The sequence below is a fragment of the Chaetodon trifascialis genome, chromosome 2, assembly GCF_039877785.1.
Source record: "Chaetodon trifascialis isolate fChaTrf1 chromosome 2, fChaTrf1.hap1, whole genome shotgun sequence".
NCBI classification, from domain to species: Eukaryota; Metazoa; Chordata; class Actinopteri; order Chaetodontiformes; family Chaetodontidae; genus Chaetodon; species Chaetodon trifascialis.
Genome location: NC_092057.1, coordinates 15,025,568 through 15,045,234, shown reverse-complemented (window position 1 = coordinate 15,045,234; position 19,667 = coordinate 15,025,568). Strand labels below are relative to the sequence as shown.

At 43.5% G+C, this 19,667-nt stretch overlaps 2 protein-coding genes across 2 annotated transcripts; both read right to left on the bottom strand.

The window, feature by feature from the left end:
• Window positions 1–2,279: 2,279 nt before the first annotated feature.
• Window positions 2,280–4,782, bottom strand: rhoh (ras homolog family member H). Its single transcript, XM_070985157.1, has 2 exons — window positions 4,579–4,782; window positions 2,280–3,482 (listed from the first exon to the last, which is right to left on the bottom strand). Exon 2 carries the CDS (start codon window positions 3,013–3,015, stop codon window positions 2,428–2,430), a length of 588 nt encoding a protein of 195 aa, XP_070841258.1. The 5' UTR covers window positions 3,016–3,482; window positions 4,579–4,782; the 3' UTR covers window positions 2,280–2,427.
• Window positions 4,783–6,232: 1,450 nt separating this feature from the next.
• n4bp2 (NEDD4 binding protein 2) lies at window positions 6,233–19,263 on the bottom strand. The gene is made up of 16 exons (XM_070985685.1): window positions 18,889–19,263; window positions 16,472–17,459; window positions 15,049–15,173; window positions 14,759–14,847; window positions 14,501–14,577; window positions 14,200–14,340; window positions 10,962–13,684; window positions 10,633–10,718; window positions 9,941–9,986; window positions 9,502–9,725; window positions 9,264–9,388; window positions 8,828–8,954; window positions 8,423–8,599; window positions 8,091–8,259; window positions 7,550–7,673; window positions 6,233–7,437 (listed from the first exon to the last, which is right to left on the bottom strand). Exons 1-16 carry the CDS (start codon window positions 19,157–19,159, stop codon window positions 7,392–7,394), a joined length of 5,538 nt encoding a protein of 1,845 aa, XP_070841786.1. The 5' UTR covers window positions 19,160–19,263; the 3' UTR covers window positions 6,233–7,391.
• Between the last annotated feature and the right edge of the window lie 404 nt (window positions 19,264–19,667).

The following is a 19,667-nucleotide window of genomic DNA, read 5'->3' as shown; positions in this document are numbered from 1 at the left end:
TCACCATGGTACCGTCTTCCACAACTTGTAAAGGACAAAAACAATGTCAGGTTTATTACAGTGAAATTAGAATAAGGACTGTTATATCTGAATACATCCAATATTTGTTTCATCAGTATACTTATCAGTATAAGTTTGGGCATTTTTGTCAAGTGATACTACGTCAAACGAGAGAGACTTTTGTAAAGTCCACACTGCGTGGAGGCTCCTCTTTATATGGTATCTACATGACTGTACTAGAAGTGTGAATGTATGGGTCAGGTTGTGTTTATAAGCACACACATAAGTGTGCACATAAGAGACTGAATGTATATGGCGACTTATAGTTGCTGTGAGTTTACGCAAGTTTGACTGCATAATGTATGTGTGTAAGTGTGTGTGTGTGTGTGTGTGTTGGGATGTGGTTTGCTGTTTTTCAGCGAATCCTTGACAAGCCTGTATTGTACCCCTCATTCTCAGCAGCTATGAACAACACCTAAGGCAGAGAATGAGCGGGAGATCGTGTGAGGGGGGAGGAACAGCTTTTCAGAGCTTTTCCTGGTTGTTGGCTGTTCCTGGTCGTCATTTTTTCTGCGCTTTCGTTATCATTCAGCTGCAATAAATCTTTAACACAGACTAGTTTTCTCATGCCATCCTCTCACATGCATATTCAAACCCTGAGCACACACACACAGACTCCCATATGGCATGGCGTTATGGACATACAATATTTACTGTAGGTACTAATACGTAAGAGTACATGTCATGTACATGCACAGGTCTGAAAGACCTCTAAGCCAATTTTGTGATTTTTGGATGAATAGATAAAACTGACTTGACTTCACATAGATATAAAGGTTTAAGGTCATATCTGTGATCTAGACTACACCTTAAATCTCCATCTCTTATCTATTATATGTGTGTGCGCTCATGTGTGTGCGCTCATTGGCTAAGCTGTTTCTCACAATCTTTTGCACAGAAAAAATTCTATTTATTAAATCTACACTGTTGCCACTCAGTTATATTTTTAAGAATACTGTATGAGACACACGGCACATAGGTCTCAAAGTACAATTCACAATTGGAACTATTTGTTGTAAAAATGTATAAATTATTGGCAAATGGCTTAATATCCCACAATATCCCTAAAATCTGTTTGAAAGTGGCCATAATAATATAAGACAACACATACATACGTAGACAGGATGTTCATATACAGTGTAAAAATGATACCTTTTACAGCATATATATTTGTGATGATGACATCAAGTAGGCAGAAAATATTACATATAATATATTAAAAATCCAAGACAAACAGAGAGATGGAAAAGGGTACCAAGGGAAGATTATTGGGAAAAATGACTGGATATGATCCAAACATTTATAGATTATCAGACGATTTTCCCAGTTTTAGATATTATATTCAGCTAGTCTTTCACTACGGGAAAAAGCTGTACAAATATAAATACAATTACTGTCAATGCCCTGAATCCTTAGTTTATTTTGAGGAAAATTGAACAAATAACAACAGAGATAGTTTGAAAGATACATAGGTAGGTATCAGGATGTCTTAATGTTTTTCTTACATTTCCTAAAAGGATGCATGCAGTTAAATTAAAAAAAAAAAAAAAAAAAAACAGTTTACAAAAAATACAAAATAGGCATTCATGTACGACATATCGTTTAAATAAAATGCGAAGTCAAAATTTCCCTTTACTTTATTCTAGAATTTTTTGGTAAATATTTGGATATTCTGCCAACATAAAAGAAACCTCTCAATTATTAACTTCAGTCATTCATTTCAATGCAACTGATGTCTGAGTAACATTTCAAACAATACAAATACAAGCATGTCTACTCTTTGACCTACTGAGAGTTCATTCCCTGGTCGTGTCTGATAAAATGTTATCAGATATTTGTGGTAGTCAAGACACTTATTTATTTTACGCTGCAATTCAGAAGTTCATTTGCTGATCCACAAGCTGCTTTGCGTCGATATTGAAGTTTTAAATGCTTTAATTTAAAAGTTAACAAAACTTGACGATGGAGTATTTCTGAAAGACGTTTGACTCATTTGAAATACCTCCGTTTGATGTGCTGTCGGCCACTTTAAAAACTGATTATCAGAATCAAACATGAACTCTGCTCTTAACGTCTCACAAAGGTGAAACTTCCACCTGTGAGCATTTACATAAGGGTCTATTGTAGTCATGACTAATGGATGTACTCTCAGTTTTAAATATGGTTTGATGGGAGTCTTGGAGATGTAGGACCCCCCCCCCCCCCCCCCCCCCCCCCCGATAGTGAAAGAACCCAATGTATATAAGAGACATACAACTTTAGATTCTTGTACCTCTACCCCTCACTGAGTTTGAACAGCACGCCAAGATGTCTTACTGAAAAGTCATCTCATGAAGGCTCAGGTGCCCACCAAGTCAAGGTCAAGGGTCAAAAGACCTTGCACTGGTTTATGCTGAACATCCGTCGCCTGGCCTGCTTTTTGGCCTGGTTGACGGCCATCCGCACTGCATACTCAAACACCTGCTGCACACCGCGGTTGCTTAAGGAGGAGCACTCTAGATAGCCTTTCGCGCGGACTTCGTGAGCCACTTGTCTCCCCTCCGCTGCTGAGATGCAGTTGCCCCGATACACCCCCACCTCTCGCAGATCTGTCTGGGTGGCCACAAGCAACACTGGCACCTTGGGCAAGTTCTCCCGAACCTCAGCGATCCATTTATGCTGGACGTTGGCCAGCGAGTTCGGGTTGGCCACCGAGTAGCAGATGAGGACGATGTCGGCCTGGTGGTAGGATCTCGGTCGGATCTGTCTAAAGTTGTCGTTGCCCGCTGTGTCCCACAACCCCAGGCTGATCTGAACCCCGTCCATGTACACTTCCACCCCTGTGTTCTCAAACACTGTGGGTTTGTATGAATCGGGGAAGGTCTCTGAGGTGAAGCGGACCAGAAGGGCCGTCTTGCCCACGGCACTGTCCCCGACCAGGACGCACTTCACCGACATCTCTGTCAGGCCGTTCATAGTTGCCTCTGACAGTCTCTCTCCTCTAGATGTTTGTGGTTTGGTGGAAAAAGTCTCAGGGGTGTTTTTTCTGGAACTTGTTGATCTGGAGAGGCGCAGGGTTCATGAGGTAGTCAAAGGTGGCGATCACTCTGTCTGCGCTGTACTTCTGTGTGCAGGTGGCACTTTTTATAGCAGGTGATTCGTAGCCCTGACTTGTGGTAACTCCATTCCAGGAGATTTCAGTGGTCATTCGGCTTCAGCAGTCTCTCTTTTCAGAGTCCTATGTCATATGAAGTAGCTATGTGCAGTCAGCAGCTCTCCAGCAGTGAGCTTCACACACGCTTCACATAACGTCTCAGTTCTTGAGGCTTTCAAAGCTCGTCTCACTTCTGCTCGGTCTCAGGTTCTGGTCGTTCTCTCTGACGATCTCGAGGCCCGTCATTCTGTCCGAACAGATCTCACTTCTTTGAGATGAGGTGGATAATCTACTGATGAAGAGAGGATATGTTAGAAACATGACGTATCTGTAAGCAGTCTGTCGTCTAACTTTGAAAAGACTGAACAGTAAGACACTGAAATGCTTTAGTGAATTGCTCATTTAAACTTTTTTATAGGTTTCTCCAGTTGACGGATTCTTCTCATACATGCAGGCTGCCGTGGAAGATGACAGCAGCATGGCTGTTACTGCAGTATGTTTCGCATGACAAACGAGAAATATCTGCTCAAACAATACAGCAGTCAGCTGCTAGAGTACTGCAGATGACAACTTTTTTGACAGACATTGAATTTACGGAGAAAGGCCCAAGTACAGCATTGAATGTGTAAGAACACATTCAATACGGAAGTAAAGATTTGTGTGTTTGGGTGTGACCCAGAATTCGCAGCTTGATCCTGAAGACTTCAACAGGGACTCATCCACAACATATCCATGTTTGCTGTGTTATTTCATACGTTATAGCCGGTCTGTCTCAAATTCCTCTCATGTATCTCCCTCAAAACCATCCAGATTCTGCCATGAACAAACATCTGACAATTGTTTAGCGCGTCTCTGTTATTGTTTGATCCAGTTTTAGATATAAATCTTGATGTTTTTAATATGATTGACTTAATCTGCCGGCGGTTTCTGATGAATTCTCTGGTGCATTTTCAATTGACGGTTGGATCGCTGTATTTCATGCACCAGAGTTAATAAGTCCTTACCTCAAAACCACCTGCCATGACACATACACACACAGTCATCAAGATGGAAAGACCTCCATCTCCATAACGTAGATGGGACACTTTAATCAGAGTTTTTTCCAGAATTCAACTTTCCATATGATCTCACATCTTACTTCATGTAGTTTACAAAAAGTTTGTCTTTTTGTCCTAACGAGTCAGTCAGAATACACTCGCTCTTCTTTAGTTTCTTCTTCTTGTCTAGCTTAAATGTTGACACAGGTTTAGTTTTTTGCCCACATTATTAGTCTTATGACACTTCGAACTGGAATATATCACAATAGAACGGAATAGTAACCACGAGGATTTCAGCAACAGGTGTATGAAGACAAAGTAAACGAGGACAAAGAAACAGCACATTACCTTTCTTGTCAGTTTTCTCAATCTTTAACAGGCGGATGCTGGCTGCCGCCTTTGAAGACTTCACGGTGCTGACAAAGAACTAAGCCTTTTAACTCCACAAATGCTTTGTTATTTTCTCTAAATATAAAAAAACTGGATAGGCCTCCCTTCAAAGAGCTAAAGTCTGTATGAATTACAGACAGAAACAGACACAGAGGCGAAATATTTTGCCACCAGTTCTGTCTAACAGCGCAGAGGCTGGTTGAGTAGAGGAGGGAAGCCACGGTGTAGGAGAGAAAAGAAAAGTAAAATACATCCGCTTGTTAGCGTGTGGAGGTGTGACTGCTCGCCTCCCCCACAGCAGCTGTGCTTTAAAATTTGGGTGGTTTTTGTCTGCTGTGGATTTGTACCATTTTGTTTGACACAGCTGGCCCAAATAAAAGTTCTAGAAAGATCTTGAGTTACAGCAGCCTGCAATTGTGACACAACATGAGCATGTGATGCTTTGTTATTGTGCCATTTGTACAAAAGCTACCGTATATTCTGAAATGGAAAAATGCACCACTTTTACTCATCAAAGTCTGCTCACAGCTTTTGGGGAGGACTACTGAATGTATTCTTTAAAAAGTTGTATAAAGTGTTTCGTGGCTTTGGAGGGAGGTGAGCGAAAGCTGCTAAATTGATTATGTCACTTTAGTCAGCGTAACTTGAGGTTGAGAACTACAACCCTGAAAATGAAAAACAAACAAAAACATCTGGGGCATTGAGCGGACCTCTCCACCCCCCTCTCCAGGTTACATTAGCCACTACTAGCATGACCCAATTATTGCCAGTCAAGTTGCATTGTGGGTAATTCAGGCATTATTGACAAAGACGATTGTGTGGAATAAAAAAAAAAAGAGGATATCTTTAGTTCTGTTGCATTGCATGTAACATCATGAGTCTGAGTTTTTAGAAGATTAGCGTTTAGCAATGCTTCACTGGGGCTCAGGAGGTCGTCAGAAGGTTGAGGATTCGATCCCCGGTTCCTGCCTGTTTAAGCAGTCTTTCAGTAAGATGTTGAACCCCAAATTGCTCCTGATGCTGTGCTGACTTGTGTTATAAAGCACTAGAAATTCCTTCCTTCTTTTAAACGGCCTTTCACATATGTGTTCTTTGTTTTTCTTCCATTAGCAATGTTTCAAATATATTGTGAGTTAACATCTAATTTTCTGCAATGCTTTACTGTAGCTGATGCCAACAAATTGCTTTGCATTTCATTTTTTCATTTACATTTGAACAATGCATAAAAGTCAACAACACAAATTGTTGAGTCCGCAGTCCTGGTAAAATGGAGACAATTAAGTCATCTCTAAATGACTGTCTTTCACAGGGGCTTCCAAAACCCTTAAGTCCAATCACAAACTATGCTGTCAGACTTTTGCCCTGAAGTGAGATTGATTAAATTTGGCTTTATACAAAAACTGTCCACATATACATGCTGGGGAGGTCATGAAGCAACATGAAACGATAGTTATTGTTTTAAGAACATGATTTCTTCAAGTTGACAAGGAAAGTTATGTTATGCTATGTGTTATGTGTGTGAAAAAACCTGTAATTCAAATGGTAAAAAAAATGACGGATTGCTCCTCAATAACTATCAAAGCTACGTTCACACCAGAGAAAATCTGAAGTCTTAAACTGTAAACATATAAGATTTTATTCCACAATATTCTCTGCAAAACCATTTGAACACATTAATAAAAAAAATACAAATTTCTCTTTATAATTAACGTTTTCACATTATGTACAATCAGGAAAATGTCAACGTTTGTTGCAACTTGGTTAAAAATATCACACACAGATAGAAAAAGGAGTGAAACCTACAAAACTAGTGTAGCAACCTGAGGAGTACGATTGCTACAAAATTTGGCACAATGTGTTAAAAAAAGCTAGCAGGAACAGGCTGGACACAATCAACTGGCCTCGTAAGAAAAGAAAACCTAACATTGTCAAATCTTTACCTGAGTTTGAATATCAACATATTAGCAGCTAAGCCTGGCTCGGCCTTAAGCCTAAATGTAAATGAACGCAGTTGCTGAGGCAGCTGCTAAGACAAAGGAGACTGACTGCTACAGAGCTCAGAGTGGAGGGTGTTCAAAAGACGGCCTTGTGATCACCTGAACAGTTTCAAGTTTACCTTGCAGTGAAGGAGGCACTGTAAAAACACAACCAAGAGAAAAAAAAAGAACGTCTCTTCCTTTTCGTCATAACTTCTCAAAGGACAATCCCTGAAACGCAGAATTAGTGTCACATAAAGTATTTAAGTTAAGGATGCCATATCACTTAAAATCATATAGAGCATGCTCCAAGCTAGCAACGTGCAATCATGATTCCCTTCAGAGGTCACAAAATCCTTACATTTTGTCTCAGACCAGTCTCCAGATTGGTAAATGTTTGAAGGAACACCTGATGTAATGTGGAGGGACTGTTCCATACTCCTTAAAAGTCAAAAAGCCAAGCGCCACACTATAAAACATTTTAAAATATAAAATACATTCTAGCTTACCTTTGTCATGTTTGACACCAATGCAGTGACCTTCAGCAACACAACAGAGAAACTATTCTTATTAAGATCTGAATTAAGATTAAGATTTGAACTCAAATTAACCAATTTTGAGATTGAATTAAATGTCCAGCAGCTATATGACTGATGGAGAAAGGGATGGGGGGGGCAGACAGATGGAAGAAACAGGGAGGCAGAGATTGTACCATACTGTATGTACTTCTGTGATGTAGAAAGAGAGAGCGAGAGTTGTCCTCCATAGCAGCTTGAATCCCCTGAAACAGCTTCTTCACTTCAAAGAAACTAACACGAGACCTGGCTTTGGCTCAGTGAACCTGAGAGATAAAGAGATAGGAGAAAAGGTGGGTGAGGATGCTTTATGTATGCTGTGCATAGGCTTTGCATTTGTTAGTGTGTGTGTGTGTGTGTGTGTGTGTGTGTGTGGACCTGTAGTGTTTGTTGGTGAGGTAGTCTATAACGGCGGGGCGGATGCGGGCCACGCCCCCCTGGCTGTGGTTCCCTCTTCCTGTGATGACAGAGAGCTGAGGTCGACACAGACCCTGCCCACAGTCTACACAGAAAGGAGCCAAAGAAGAACAAAACACAAAACAGTTAACAACCCCCACCTGTGTTTGGGGTCCTAGAGACCGCTGAAACTGTTGTAAAAACACAGTAAACATTGTTTTATCAGCTTGATCCTTCGTGGCTTTTAACATTTTTTTTATGAGAAAACATGATCTTATTAACATGATTTTGAACTGATGATATTTCCTGGAGGTCAGCTTCAGAAAAACCTGCGTGCAACATTGATTGCTTTTATTCTTCATGTGGAGCTCCTGCTCCGAAACAGCAGATTTCAAAACCTCAGCGATGTTGAGTCCAGAGTGTGTGATTGGAAAAGAAGCCAGCCATATTTCTATCGCAATATCACAAGATTCGATATGTTGTTACATCCCTAGTGCATACAGTACAGGATACTGTCCATTACCTGTGGTTTTGTCCTGTAAGACCCGGGCAAGATGCTGCAGGGCCTCATCTACATGCAGCCCATGGAGGTCCAGGATGTTACTGGGCAGCAGCGATGAGTTGACCCTCTCAAAGATCTGAACTGCTGCACGGTGATTGGCCTCACGCATCCGCTTGCCATGGAGGTGTCCCTATGCAGGAGGTGATACAAATTCATTTACTGAGAATTCCTTAATAAAAGACAAGCGGCACCTTCAAAACAAACAATAAAGCTAGAAACATCACCCCACAACAGAAAAATACTTACAAAATACTTCCCAAGGAAAGTATTGCAGTCAAACATCAGCTCCTCACCTGCTGTGCATAAAATGAGGCCACCTCTTTGCGTCCTTGCTTGAAGGCCTCAGCAGCCTTGGAGAAGCTCTCAAGCTGTCGTCTCCTCTGCAGGCTAGCCTCGGCCCTGAAGTCCTCATACTCTGGGTCCTCTGTATCCTGGTAGTTGGGTACGATCAACTCTAGGGGCTTCTGCCTCTGACAAATTAAATAGGGACAGAGTAATACAGCCTGATTAGCTAATGAAGGGTGGGAAAAGTCATCAGTAACATCTGTTGCAGATGCAGTTTGTAGTGACCCTGAGGCTAGGATGTTTCCTTTAAAGCATACAGATTATACATGAGTCTGTGTTATATATGTGAAATAGATGTATACATTTGTTCTGTCCCGCTGTTTGTTTGTTTCTCTGCATGTGTTTGTGAATACCTTCTCCCTCTCCCTGCTGGCCGCTCTGTGGTGGTCAGACTGTGGCGCCTCTGGGGCGACCACTGTCTTGACTGGCTCCTCGTCCAGTAGAGAGCGAAGGAACAGCTCTGTCTGGGTCAGGCTGTAACTGTGAACACACACATGTGTATCAGGAGCATAGACTGTATAAAGCATGGATGCAGACTCCGTGATGTCACCCACAGATTTCTGAAGAGCCATGGTGAAGCTCAGTGACAGTGACTCCAGCCGTTGCCATCTTGGCAGTGCCTGACTCGCTCAAACTCACTGCTAATCCCAAAACTCGTGGCTGGCTCAAAGCAGCCATGCTCCTAATTCTGCATAACTTTACGACTTAATGTAATTTAAACGTGTGCGTTACATATCATGAACAGGGAAATAAGCTATAGAGACTAAAATTGGTTTTTGTTCCACTTACTTGTGGTCTCTGAAGATGTCCTGGAGGAAATGTCTGTCAATGCTGGGGAAGAGGGAGTACAGCTGGTTCTCTTTCAACAGGGTGGCTCCATCACGCCGGTCGAGTTCTGCACGACTTTGTCTGGTCTGAAAGAAGGAGAGTTTGAAAAGCAGTTAAAACAAACCAAGATAATGTTATTCAAGATGTTTGCGTGACAGAAAATACTCCAGTCTGCCGGTGCAGAGGGTGTTTGTGTTACCTTTTCCACATTCTCCTGCAAAGCCTGCTCCTCTTTTATAATATCTCTAAGAGAGATGTGTGGGCGGGACACATTCCAGTGATCCATGAACGGCATCTGATTCCAGGCCTCTGGTTGGCTGTCCAGCGACGCGTAGCCATCTGCACTGATCAGGAAAGGTGCTGGTTGTGTCCAGTCTTGTGGCCCAGCTTTGGCCGCCTGTGACTCACCCCAGTGTACTGAACCTACACAGCCAAAGGGCGGCACTCAGTGTTTGTGAAACAAAAGGATTTTATGTCACATTCGCAGAGCGGAGCTGCCCCGGTGAACAAGCGGATTTGAGGTAACATCACAATTTTATGATCTATCAACATATGCTCAGCATATGTGTGCTGCTATTATTCCATTTATTACTCCATGCATCTTAAGTTTGTGTCTAAGTGTGTGTGTGTGAACTTACTTTCCTGAAGCAAATGAAAGGAAAGGGTTGCTTGTCTCTGCTTTTCCTGTAAAACAGCATTCACAGTCAAATTAGCGAATGGAGAGCGACTGAGAATAAGATTTATAATTGCACGGACAGAACTGATGCCCATAAAATACCACTGACAGATATTAAACCTGCAATAACTGATAGCTTTTGGCCACTTGGGGGCAGCAGCACATGAACACAACATTGACAGATGATCATCTTTTTAAGTTGTTGAACTGATTAGCAAATAGTTGCTTATTTACACATCCAGCAGTTATGGAGCAACATTCATTTGGAGTTGTGTTTCTGGTCACTTGAATGTAAATCTAATATTCCATCTCTCTCTCCTCTGTCTTTGGTCTATATCAACTGCTGAGGGAAATATCTGGCACTTTAGTTGAGTTCTTGTTGCTAACTGTATCTTTCTGCAGTTTGGTACTGAGCAGGTAGTGCACAGTGAGTTTTTAGAGCTTTTTCACTGAAAACAATCTGAAAATGATGCAGTGAGAGTGATGACAGTGAACCACAACTGTGGAGCCGTGGACCAGACAGCTGAACAATGAGCTGAAACTCAGTGAGCTGCACATTCAGATGATAATTCTCTAAAGTTTCATCACTGTAAGGGACCCCTTTCACATCATCATTTGATAAGCTGTTACTATAAAATATCGATTATAGCTCACCTGAATGGTTTCCTTCCACTTCTGATGGAGCAGTTTCGCCAGGCTCAGGTCCATCTGTACTGCACAGTCATCAGCGAAGCATGCACCTAAATATTGTGGACCGGAGAGGACAGATACCCTTAAGTATTAATATTTTTATTGGTTCAGCAGTTCATTAAAATTCTTTGTAATTTTACGAAACAATCTAACAATCCTTCTTCCTGGACAACACATCATACAACCGAATCAATCTGAAGCATACTGAAGCCTTAAGCCTGCACTGTCATTTGAGCTCTGAATTTAGTGTTTAAAAAAGGGTATTTTCAGTGTGGCACTGGTGTGTTGGTTACCTGGGTCTACTCCAACAGGACCGAACAGCTCTGTTAGCTGTAATGCCACCTCGGTGGGTAGTTTCAGCTCCACACTCTGAATGTCCAGGTGCCGATTCCTTCTCTCCTCCATGTGACTCCTTTTCATCCTCTCCTCCTCCTTCTGCCTTTCCTCTCTCTCCAACTCATCTAGCAGCCGCTGGACTTCATCCAGGTTGACAATGTCCTCTGCAATCTCAGCTCCTGACTCATCAACTATTACTCCATCATCACAGCTTCCACCCCAAGCGCCGCCTTCTAGGTCAGCTTCTGATGCCACTTTGTGTTCAGTGTCGCCACATCTCTTTTCCTCGTTCACTACTTGAGGAAAACAAAGTTCTGGTTGAGGAGGTTTTTCTAAGTGTGAGGCTTTATCCGGATGATGTCTGTTTATAATTGGAACAGCTGCATCTCCCAAATTTTGTACATCGGCATTACTGGGGCTCTCATCTGACTCGCCAGCAGTCTCAAAGGTTGACTGCTGAGGCCCCTCCTCAAACCCAGTGGGCCAGTCTTCAGGGTGATGCTCATCTAACACATTCAGACATAACCTGGTTTCTACAGCTTTGGCTAAAGCTCCACACAGAGTGGATGTATTCTGGTCCTCCTCCTCTTTCTCGCCATCCTCATCTCTGAAGAACCTCTCTCCAGAGTCTAACAGCAGGTTGGTGGTCCATTCTAGGTCCTGATGGCATTTGTCATACAGATCCTCCAACGTGTCAAAACTCACCAGTTTAAAATGGCGACTGAGAATGCCCAGGCTCTCAAGGCGGTCTTGAGCTGCCCCGACCTCTTTCTCTTCCACCTGTGTGCTTTTCTCATGCAACACGCGGTAGGGTACCTCTCTGTGGCTGGAGGGGTGAACTGCAACCCCTGCAGAAACGGCCGAGGAGAGCTCCGGCACAAAGCGAGAAGAGTCGCCACACAGGACTGCGATGTAACTAGGCTTACTGTACTCAGTGACGGCTGCTTCATCAGGTCTGTCTCGGCGATTCAGACGCCAAAGGAACGCAAAGTCTTGTGGTTCTGTTTGGGTGGGGCAGCCTTCCACAGGAAGTGGGGAAGGGGGCAAGTGTACCTCAGATTTGGACTCAGTGAATGGGTCAAAATTTGGTTCAAGGCGAAGGTTGGTGTTGCAGTTAGGACTGAGGTTAAGTTCAACATTTGTGCTAATGCTATTCTGACTACTGTTCATGTTTTGGGCAGTGGTATTGGGACATGATTCGAGAGTGTTCAGTGAAGCAGCAGGACAGTTTTGGGTAAAGGTGAGGGCTAGTTTGCACTGTTTCCCTGATCTACGACCCTGACGATGCTTTTTCTCCTGACTTCCTCCGCTGAAAGCACCACTTTCTGTTTCCATAGAGCCCTCACACACAGGACTCTGACACACCTCACTAACATGACTGCCATCAGGCCCAACTCTAGTCTCTCTGCCATTGTCTGTGCAGTCATTCGTGCTCACATCAGCAGGACCAGTACCACACTCTCCTTCAATGTTACAGCTTCCCACTGCACCATGGGATACGTTTGCCTCTACAGTTTTGGAGATAACTGATGAATCAGCAGAAGGAGCTGAGAGGGGAATTGTTGGGTTGGCTGATTTCAAATCCCCATATTCTGTTTCTCTGCCAATCTCTAACATATTATCATCCTCTCCTGTGCCACAACTTGCTTCATTTTCAGGTTTAAGTGCCTCCAAATGATCAATTTCCCATTCTCTAACCTTATAAGAGTCAGCTGCCTTCCAGTCTAACACACAGTCAGGTAATTCACCTCTGCTGCTGTTCATCCTGTTCATGTTTACTTCTCTCTCTTCACCGTTTGATCTACTGCCATGGGATTCCTCAAACCTGCCACCATCTTCCCCGTCTTCGTCCAATTCCCCTCCAGAGCTTGGGGAAAGGGAGGACGAATGGGAGGAGCTGGTCTGAATGACAGCTACACCCGTCTGAATGAGGTCAAGAAGCTTCTGAAACTCTGTTACGTTGCGCCCGGACTGCATTTTTGTTTTATGTTCGTTAGCTTCTCCAGACACATCGTCGTCTTCCTCCCCATTTCCTTCTTTATGACTTTTTCTTCTCCTCACCTGTCGCTGCTCCAGGGACCCTTCAGAGGGCCAATCTCCGACAAAATCCAACATCTTAGGTATTCCCTTGTCTCTATCCCTCACCGTGTCTTCTGCTTCCTCTTCCTTCGTCTTTTCTTTTTCGTTTGCTGCGATGTCTGATTGGTTAGTATCTTTCACCAGATCTGCAGGCTCCAGCTTGTCAAAACCAGACCTCCTGCTTGGCCTTTCTCTCCTCACTCTTTGTCCAATAGCTTCAGAGAAAGCCACAGGTAGCTCATTTGCACGTTGTTCCTCGTTCATCACAGATTCCACAATACAGTCAGGGATGGTCTGATCCCCAATGATTGACTGATTCAGCTTTAACTGGGCGTCCAACTCAGAATCTAATTCCCCCAAATCCATGTCATTGTCCCAGACGGACATTTCGGGGTTTTCCGTGAGTCTTCCAGCAGGCTGGAAATTGAGGGACTCTGTAGATTTGTGGGCGTCATCCTCCTGAATTCCCACCTCACTAGAACGACCAATAGATGACACATCGGGGAGGGAGGAAAACAGCTGAGGGCGGGATTTCTTGCATTCCTCAGTCAATCCAGGCTGACCTACAAGGTCAGGACAAGTTGCTTCAGAAGACACTGGCCTAGAGACAACGAGAGACATACAAATGGTACTATTAACATATGATGGGTGCACAATAGCCACATTAGCCTGATTCAGCTCAATGATTTGGATGATTCATTTTCATTAGGTGTACATGAATGTATAGATTACTATATTGTAACTACAATGAGGCATTTCTATTTATACTAAATAATATTAAACCTTGTGAAAATGTTACCTTTAAAAACAGCAGAATTTCTCTTTTGATGTCAGTACTTTCAGCGGTAAAACATGCCATCATAGTTAAGTTCATATGAATAATCCTTGTCCACATATCAACATGTTGTGTAGCTTGGTTGTTTTGCATATTCCACACTGACAGTGTCTTAAAATATCATGCACATCTGCGGTTTGAATTAAGTGTGGTTCAAGTAACCATGTGGTCCACATGGAACATAATCAGATGTTTTTCTCAGTTATGTGCGTCATAACAGGGTCTTCTTTACCCAAATGAAATGCGACAGAGGCGAGTTAAAGCAAATCAGCAGCACTCACTGTGAACTTGTGTTCTCCAGAAGGCGGCGCTGCTTAAACTCAGGCATCTGTGAACCCATGATGGACTGGACTGTGACGAAGCGCTCATACCCATTAAGCATGCGGCGGATTGTTTCCATTTGCACATTGTGTGTGGTCCGTCTATACATACATACAAACACACAAAAAACAGATACAAGACACAACACTGGAATGTAAGAAATCGTCTCCAACAGCATTTTGCTCTTTCTATGCATAAAATGATGAAGTTGACATTCTACATTAAACACAGAAGCTACAGTGATTCCTCTCTCTCTCTCACCTCTGCAGCTCTCTGGGCTTGTTCTTCCACCAAGTGTCTGGCTCTCGAAACAGCACCTTGTATCCATGTTTCAGTGCCTAGGACAGATAGCAGACCCACCGTGGCTCAAGCCTAACCCATTTACATCGTCATGCATTAGATGTCATTTAAGTGGGGTTTTATGAACCTCTTCTTCAGGGGGATTAGGGCTACAGCAGAATGCGTCCACCAACTGAGATCTGTCACCATGCTTTATGTATTGCAGGCAAGCTGACTGACCTGAACCACGTAAGGTCTCATCTCCCAGCCCTGCATGTTGGTGTTGTCAATGATGATGGGGTTAGCGCCCCTTTCAAATGCCTCCTTGGCTATTGAACAAAGTTAGCACAAGAGAGAAACAACAAGAGAAACAAACAATGTCTTTTTAATGCAAATGGGGTAAAACAAAAACAAAACACTTAAGAGGGAAACAATGGCAATCAATCACATAGATAAAAAAAGAAGCTTCAAGTCACAAAGATTTTACTACTGTTGCATCACTTCTTATCAAAACTGTGTGTGTTGTTTACCCCGTTTATGGTTCCACGCGTGGGCCTCCCCCAGAGCAGTGGGGTCAAACTGATAGTTTCCATGGAGGGTAAAATAGTCATCAGTGGACAGTTTAACTCCACCTGGGTTGTGTTCGACCAAAGCTCTGCAGACACACATACAATGTTCCATCACTTCAGAGGACATTACACTGACTTGCATTAATTTCCTGGAGACCCAATCCATGACTATGACCACTGACCAAAATGTAACCTTAATCCAAGTCTTCACTCTAACATTCAATGACTTACGTTACGGGGATTTGCTTTTGTCTCCCCACGATGTGACTGTGTAAACAGATTTACTGTATATGCCCACAACATGAATAACACACACACACACACACACACACACACACACACACACACACACACACACACACACACACACACACACACACACACACACACACACACACACACACACACACACACACACACACACACACACACACACCCCTTCCAAGTGATGTAACACAGGCTGTGATATGCTGCAGTAAAAGTCCACGAGTTTAACAGTGGCTGCTAAAGGTTTTGTGGTTAATAATCTCACCGATGACACATCTGATCTATTTTACATTTAGATCTTGATCTTGTCAGGTAGTTTAGCAAATCATTGCCCTGACTTCAATAGGGGGTACAGTGCTACACACAGAGGTTGCAAGGAGGGCTGAACCGACTGTCTTTTTTTTTTTTAATTCAAAGCTCCTATTGAGGTCGATCACCGTTAAAAATGAAGTGAATCACTGGCTTAAATGATGTTTTTTATTTCATCAACTACCTCTAATGAGTAAAACTTTCAGTTTTGCAAAAATAGATACATGTAGGCACAAGGCTAATCCAATAAACATGTAAAACTGGAAATTGTTTACCAGTGTTTAACATTACTCAGTCTGTGCAACATCTTTCCTCAAATATGTCTTTTTCCCCTCATTTATGCCTTTTTTAATATCCAGATGCTTTTTACGCAAGCAAGTTGGCAAACACAAGGTCAAAGGGACACACCCACCTAAAGGCAGAGAATAACAATAAAAACCTGAAAACCACAATATGTTAGAAGAGACAAAGAAAATCAAGGAAAAGCCAAAGGAAAATAACATGCTTTTAAGGCTCTTTTCAAACAAGTGCACTCATTCAGCATCTCTCAGACTTTCCAGGAGGCAGTTTCAGAGCTATGTCACCAACGACCAAAGCATTATCAGCTTTAGTTTTCAGCCTTGATCTTGGCACAGCCTTAAGCCTTCGCTCTAAGGACCTGAGGCCCCTCACAGAGGTAAGAGGTTCCTGACCAAACAAACCTTTAAAATGACTACCAAAGGTTGAAGCCAGCAAAACAAGAGGGAACAACCTTGTTATGAAGCGTGTCTGTGAATTCTTGGCTTGGTAAAAATCCCAACATTCTTACCTTGCCAAGGTTGACTTGCCAGATCCTGGAGCACCACGTAGCAGCACAAGGACTTTCCCTTCCAGGCGGAGCCTGCTGTGCTGCGCAGGGGGTTGCGGGGCAGGCAGGGCCCAGGACTTCGGAATAGTCGCAGAAGGTTTGAGAGGCGCTTGACTGACGGGGCCCTGACCCAGCCAGGGAGAAGCTTGCCTGGGTTGGCTGGGCCAGGTGGATGGCATTTGAGCCACAGGGGTAATGAATGCTGGCCTCTGGTTTCCCTGGATACAGGGAGAAAACTCTGGTGCATCCAGGTTCCAGTGTGATGGCATGAAGCCAAGCGGCTCCTGATTCAACATATTCACCTTAGATCGTGCCCCTCCAACTATCGCTTCAGAGGGGACGACTCCAGCCTTGTCTGAAAGAGTGTGTGATGGGTCCTGCTTTTTATACACCTGGAAAGCCGAGGGACGCCCTGAAGCTGCCAGGTCCAAAGGAGGTTTTGGCTTGTCTGCAGGTGTCTCTGCCATCAGATGTGTGAAATCCACCATTGACTGCTGCTCCTCAGCAGCGTTCCTGTCCCAGGCGCCGAGCTGGTTGAGTGAAGGGGAAGCTCCACAAATATGGTCCACCGGGCCACCAGAGGGCCCTCTAGGTCCAGGCTGCAGGCTGGACTGAAGCAGCTCGGGGAGGACCTGCTGTGGGAATGGTGGTGGAGGGAAAGAGGACAAATATTGGCTGCTGTGGCGCTCTTCCTTAATGTCTTGTTGTGTGGTTAGTGTCTCTAGCTCCTGATCGACTAGCAGGTCCAGCTCTTCTGTCAGGAGTGTGGTGGAGGGAGGAGAGGAGGGCAGCTGGGGTGGTCTGGGGGAGTCTGGTCTTGGTTCAGAAAAGTGGTGTGGGCTGAGCAGGGCTGCAGCCGTGCGCTCAAAGCCAGAGACAGGAGAATGTACAGGGGCTGCTCCTTCAGCGGCCACAGACAGCTCCAACAGAGAGTCCATTGCATTTTCAACTAAGACACAAAAGAAGAAAACACAGACACCAAGAAACAGAGAAGAGTGAGTCAGTCAAGTGTACTACATTCAAAGTTTACAACTCATGATTCAATGTTTCAATACTGGATTGTCGGGAATTTGTGTTGATGACCTCACACAGAACAATGCAAGTAAGTGGTAAAAACATAAATGCATTAACAATAAGAATAAACAAAATAAGCCACACCACAGCAAAGCTGACAGTGATGAATACCATTACATCAAAATCTAAAAATCTAAGGGGACAAGTGGTGATAGGAAAGATGTGAGTGTCCTCTTGATAAGTGCTGCTACAGAACCTGGCTGTCCTGCTACTAATTAGGGTCGCAACTAATTATTGTTTCCATTATTGATTAATATGACAATTATTTTCTCAATAAACTAATTAATTGTCCGGTACAGAAAATGTCAGAAAATGGTGAAAGATGTCAATCAGTGTTTCCCAAATCCAAAGATGGCATCCTCAAATGTCTTATTTTGTCCACAACCCAAAGACATTCAGTTTACTGTAATAGAGGAGCAGCGAAAACAGAAAACATTAACATTTAAGAAGCTGGAATCAGATGTTTTACATTTTTTTCCTAGAAAAAAAGACTCATCAATTAAATATCAAAATAATCAGCCATTTAATATCAACTAATTAGCACAGCTCTGCTTCTAATGCTTTTAAGTTTTTCAAATAGCAGAAATGTTTAAGTTAATTTCATTTTTCATCATGGGAATTATTCTGATACAACTCAAAATTGGGCTCTTTAAACAGTAACTGTGACAGTGAAGATTGGTGCAGTGCAGGTGTCTCATGTGAAGAGGTAGATTTTGGGGGGTGTAATTTTCTGAACTCCAGCCTGTTCAGGCAGGACAGTTCATCTGACCCTGGCTTAGTGACTGGGACTGTACCCATTGCTATTGTCCCCCCGGATCTGGACCAGCCTTTTACTCTCACATCAGGCAGCAATGTTGGCAATAAACCAGTGTTTGGTCTTGTTTGTCATTTATTTTCATTGTGCTTTACTGACTTGGGGTTCACTTGGTGACCCTTCCTGGTGCTCTGTAAGTAGACTTAAAGTCACTGTCTCACAACGCACAAACAGCATTTGTCATCCGTGTGTATTGGGGAATGACACACAACCAAAGCAGTTCATCTAAACAGGTACAACAGGTGGGAGAAGATGCGTACGTCGGTGAACCAAAAAACACACGACGTTTTAACTTACTGCTGATACTGTCACGAGTATTCATGAGACCTCCACTGTAAAGTCACCTCGTGTAGTAAAAAACGCTCCAACACTGTCAGAAATACCCTGCTAATAAGCTACTCAGCTAACTGGTTAGCAAAGTTACACCACATCATTCCCGGGAGTCACTCAGCAGGCTGGACGGCTCGACTTCCGTGTTGACGTTAGTTACCTTTAAAATCACACTCGGACAGCACGATGTAGATCACTTCGGGGTCCAGGTGGGAGAACATCTCCTGCATGCTCTTCACGATTTTCTCCTGGACGGAGCTGGGCAGCGAGGTGCTGGACGGAAGGTTGTTCGCCATTGCACCGTCAAATCCCTGAGGTGGTCGGTAACTCCCCCCCTCTGGCAGCCCGCTGGGGACTCTGGCCGGGCTCTGGCCGTTTTTCTTCCTCCGCGGCATTCCGTGGACGACGTGTAGCCCGCCGGTTGCTCTCATTAGCGGCCACACGGAGCTAACTGCGTAGCTGCGGGGCTACAAAAGGGTAGTCCGCGGCTGAAGACATGTTAGCGTCGGGCAGAGTAACAAAAGTGTAACAACTCAAGGTTATGATATGTAACAGCACTCCAAGCGGTGGAGATAGACCAGAAAATATGTACTGGAACCGAGTCCAATAGAGGCCAGCACCGGAAATCAAGGCGGAGACTTCAAAATAAAAGGTTGCTCGACAAGAGATATTTTTTTGCTTTGGGTGGCGAAGGCATTGCTTTGGGTGGCGAAGGCATTGAGTTTCAGTAACGGCCTTTATGGACAATGCCTGAGCTGCTGTGGATTTAACAGCGTTTTTAGTTAAGTAAAAGTCGCAATGTAGTATAAAAAATATGTTATTGTGAATAAAAGTCCTTAATTCAAAATCTTACTTAAGTAGAAGTAGAGACACGTTATGAGAAAAATGTACTCATATGCAGCGAAGTCATTGTAAAATTGTCGTATTAGTATACTTTAT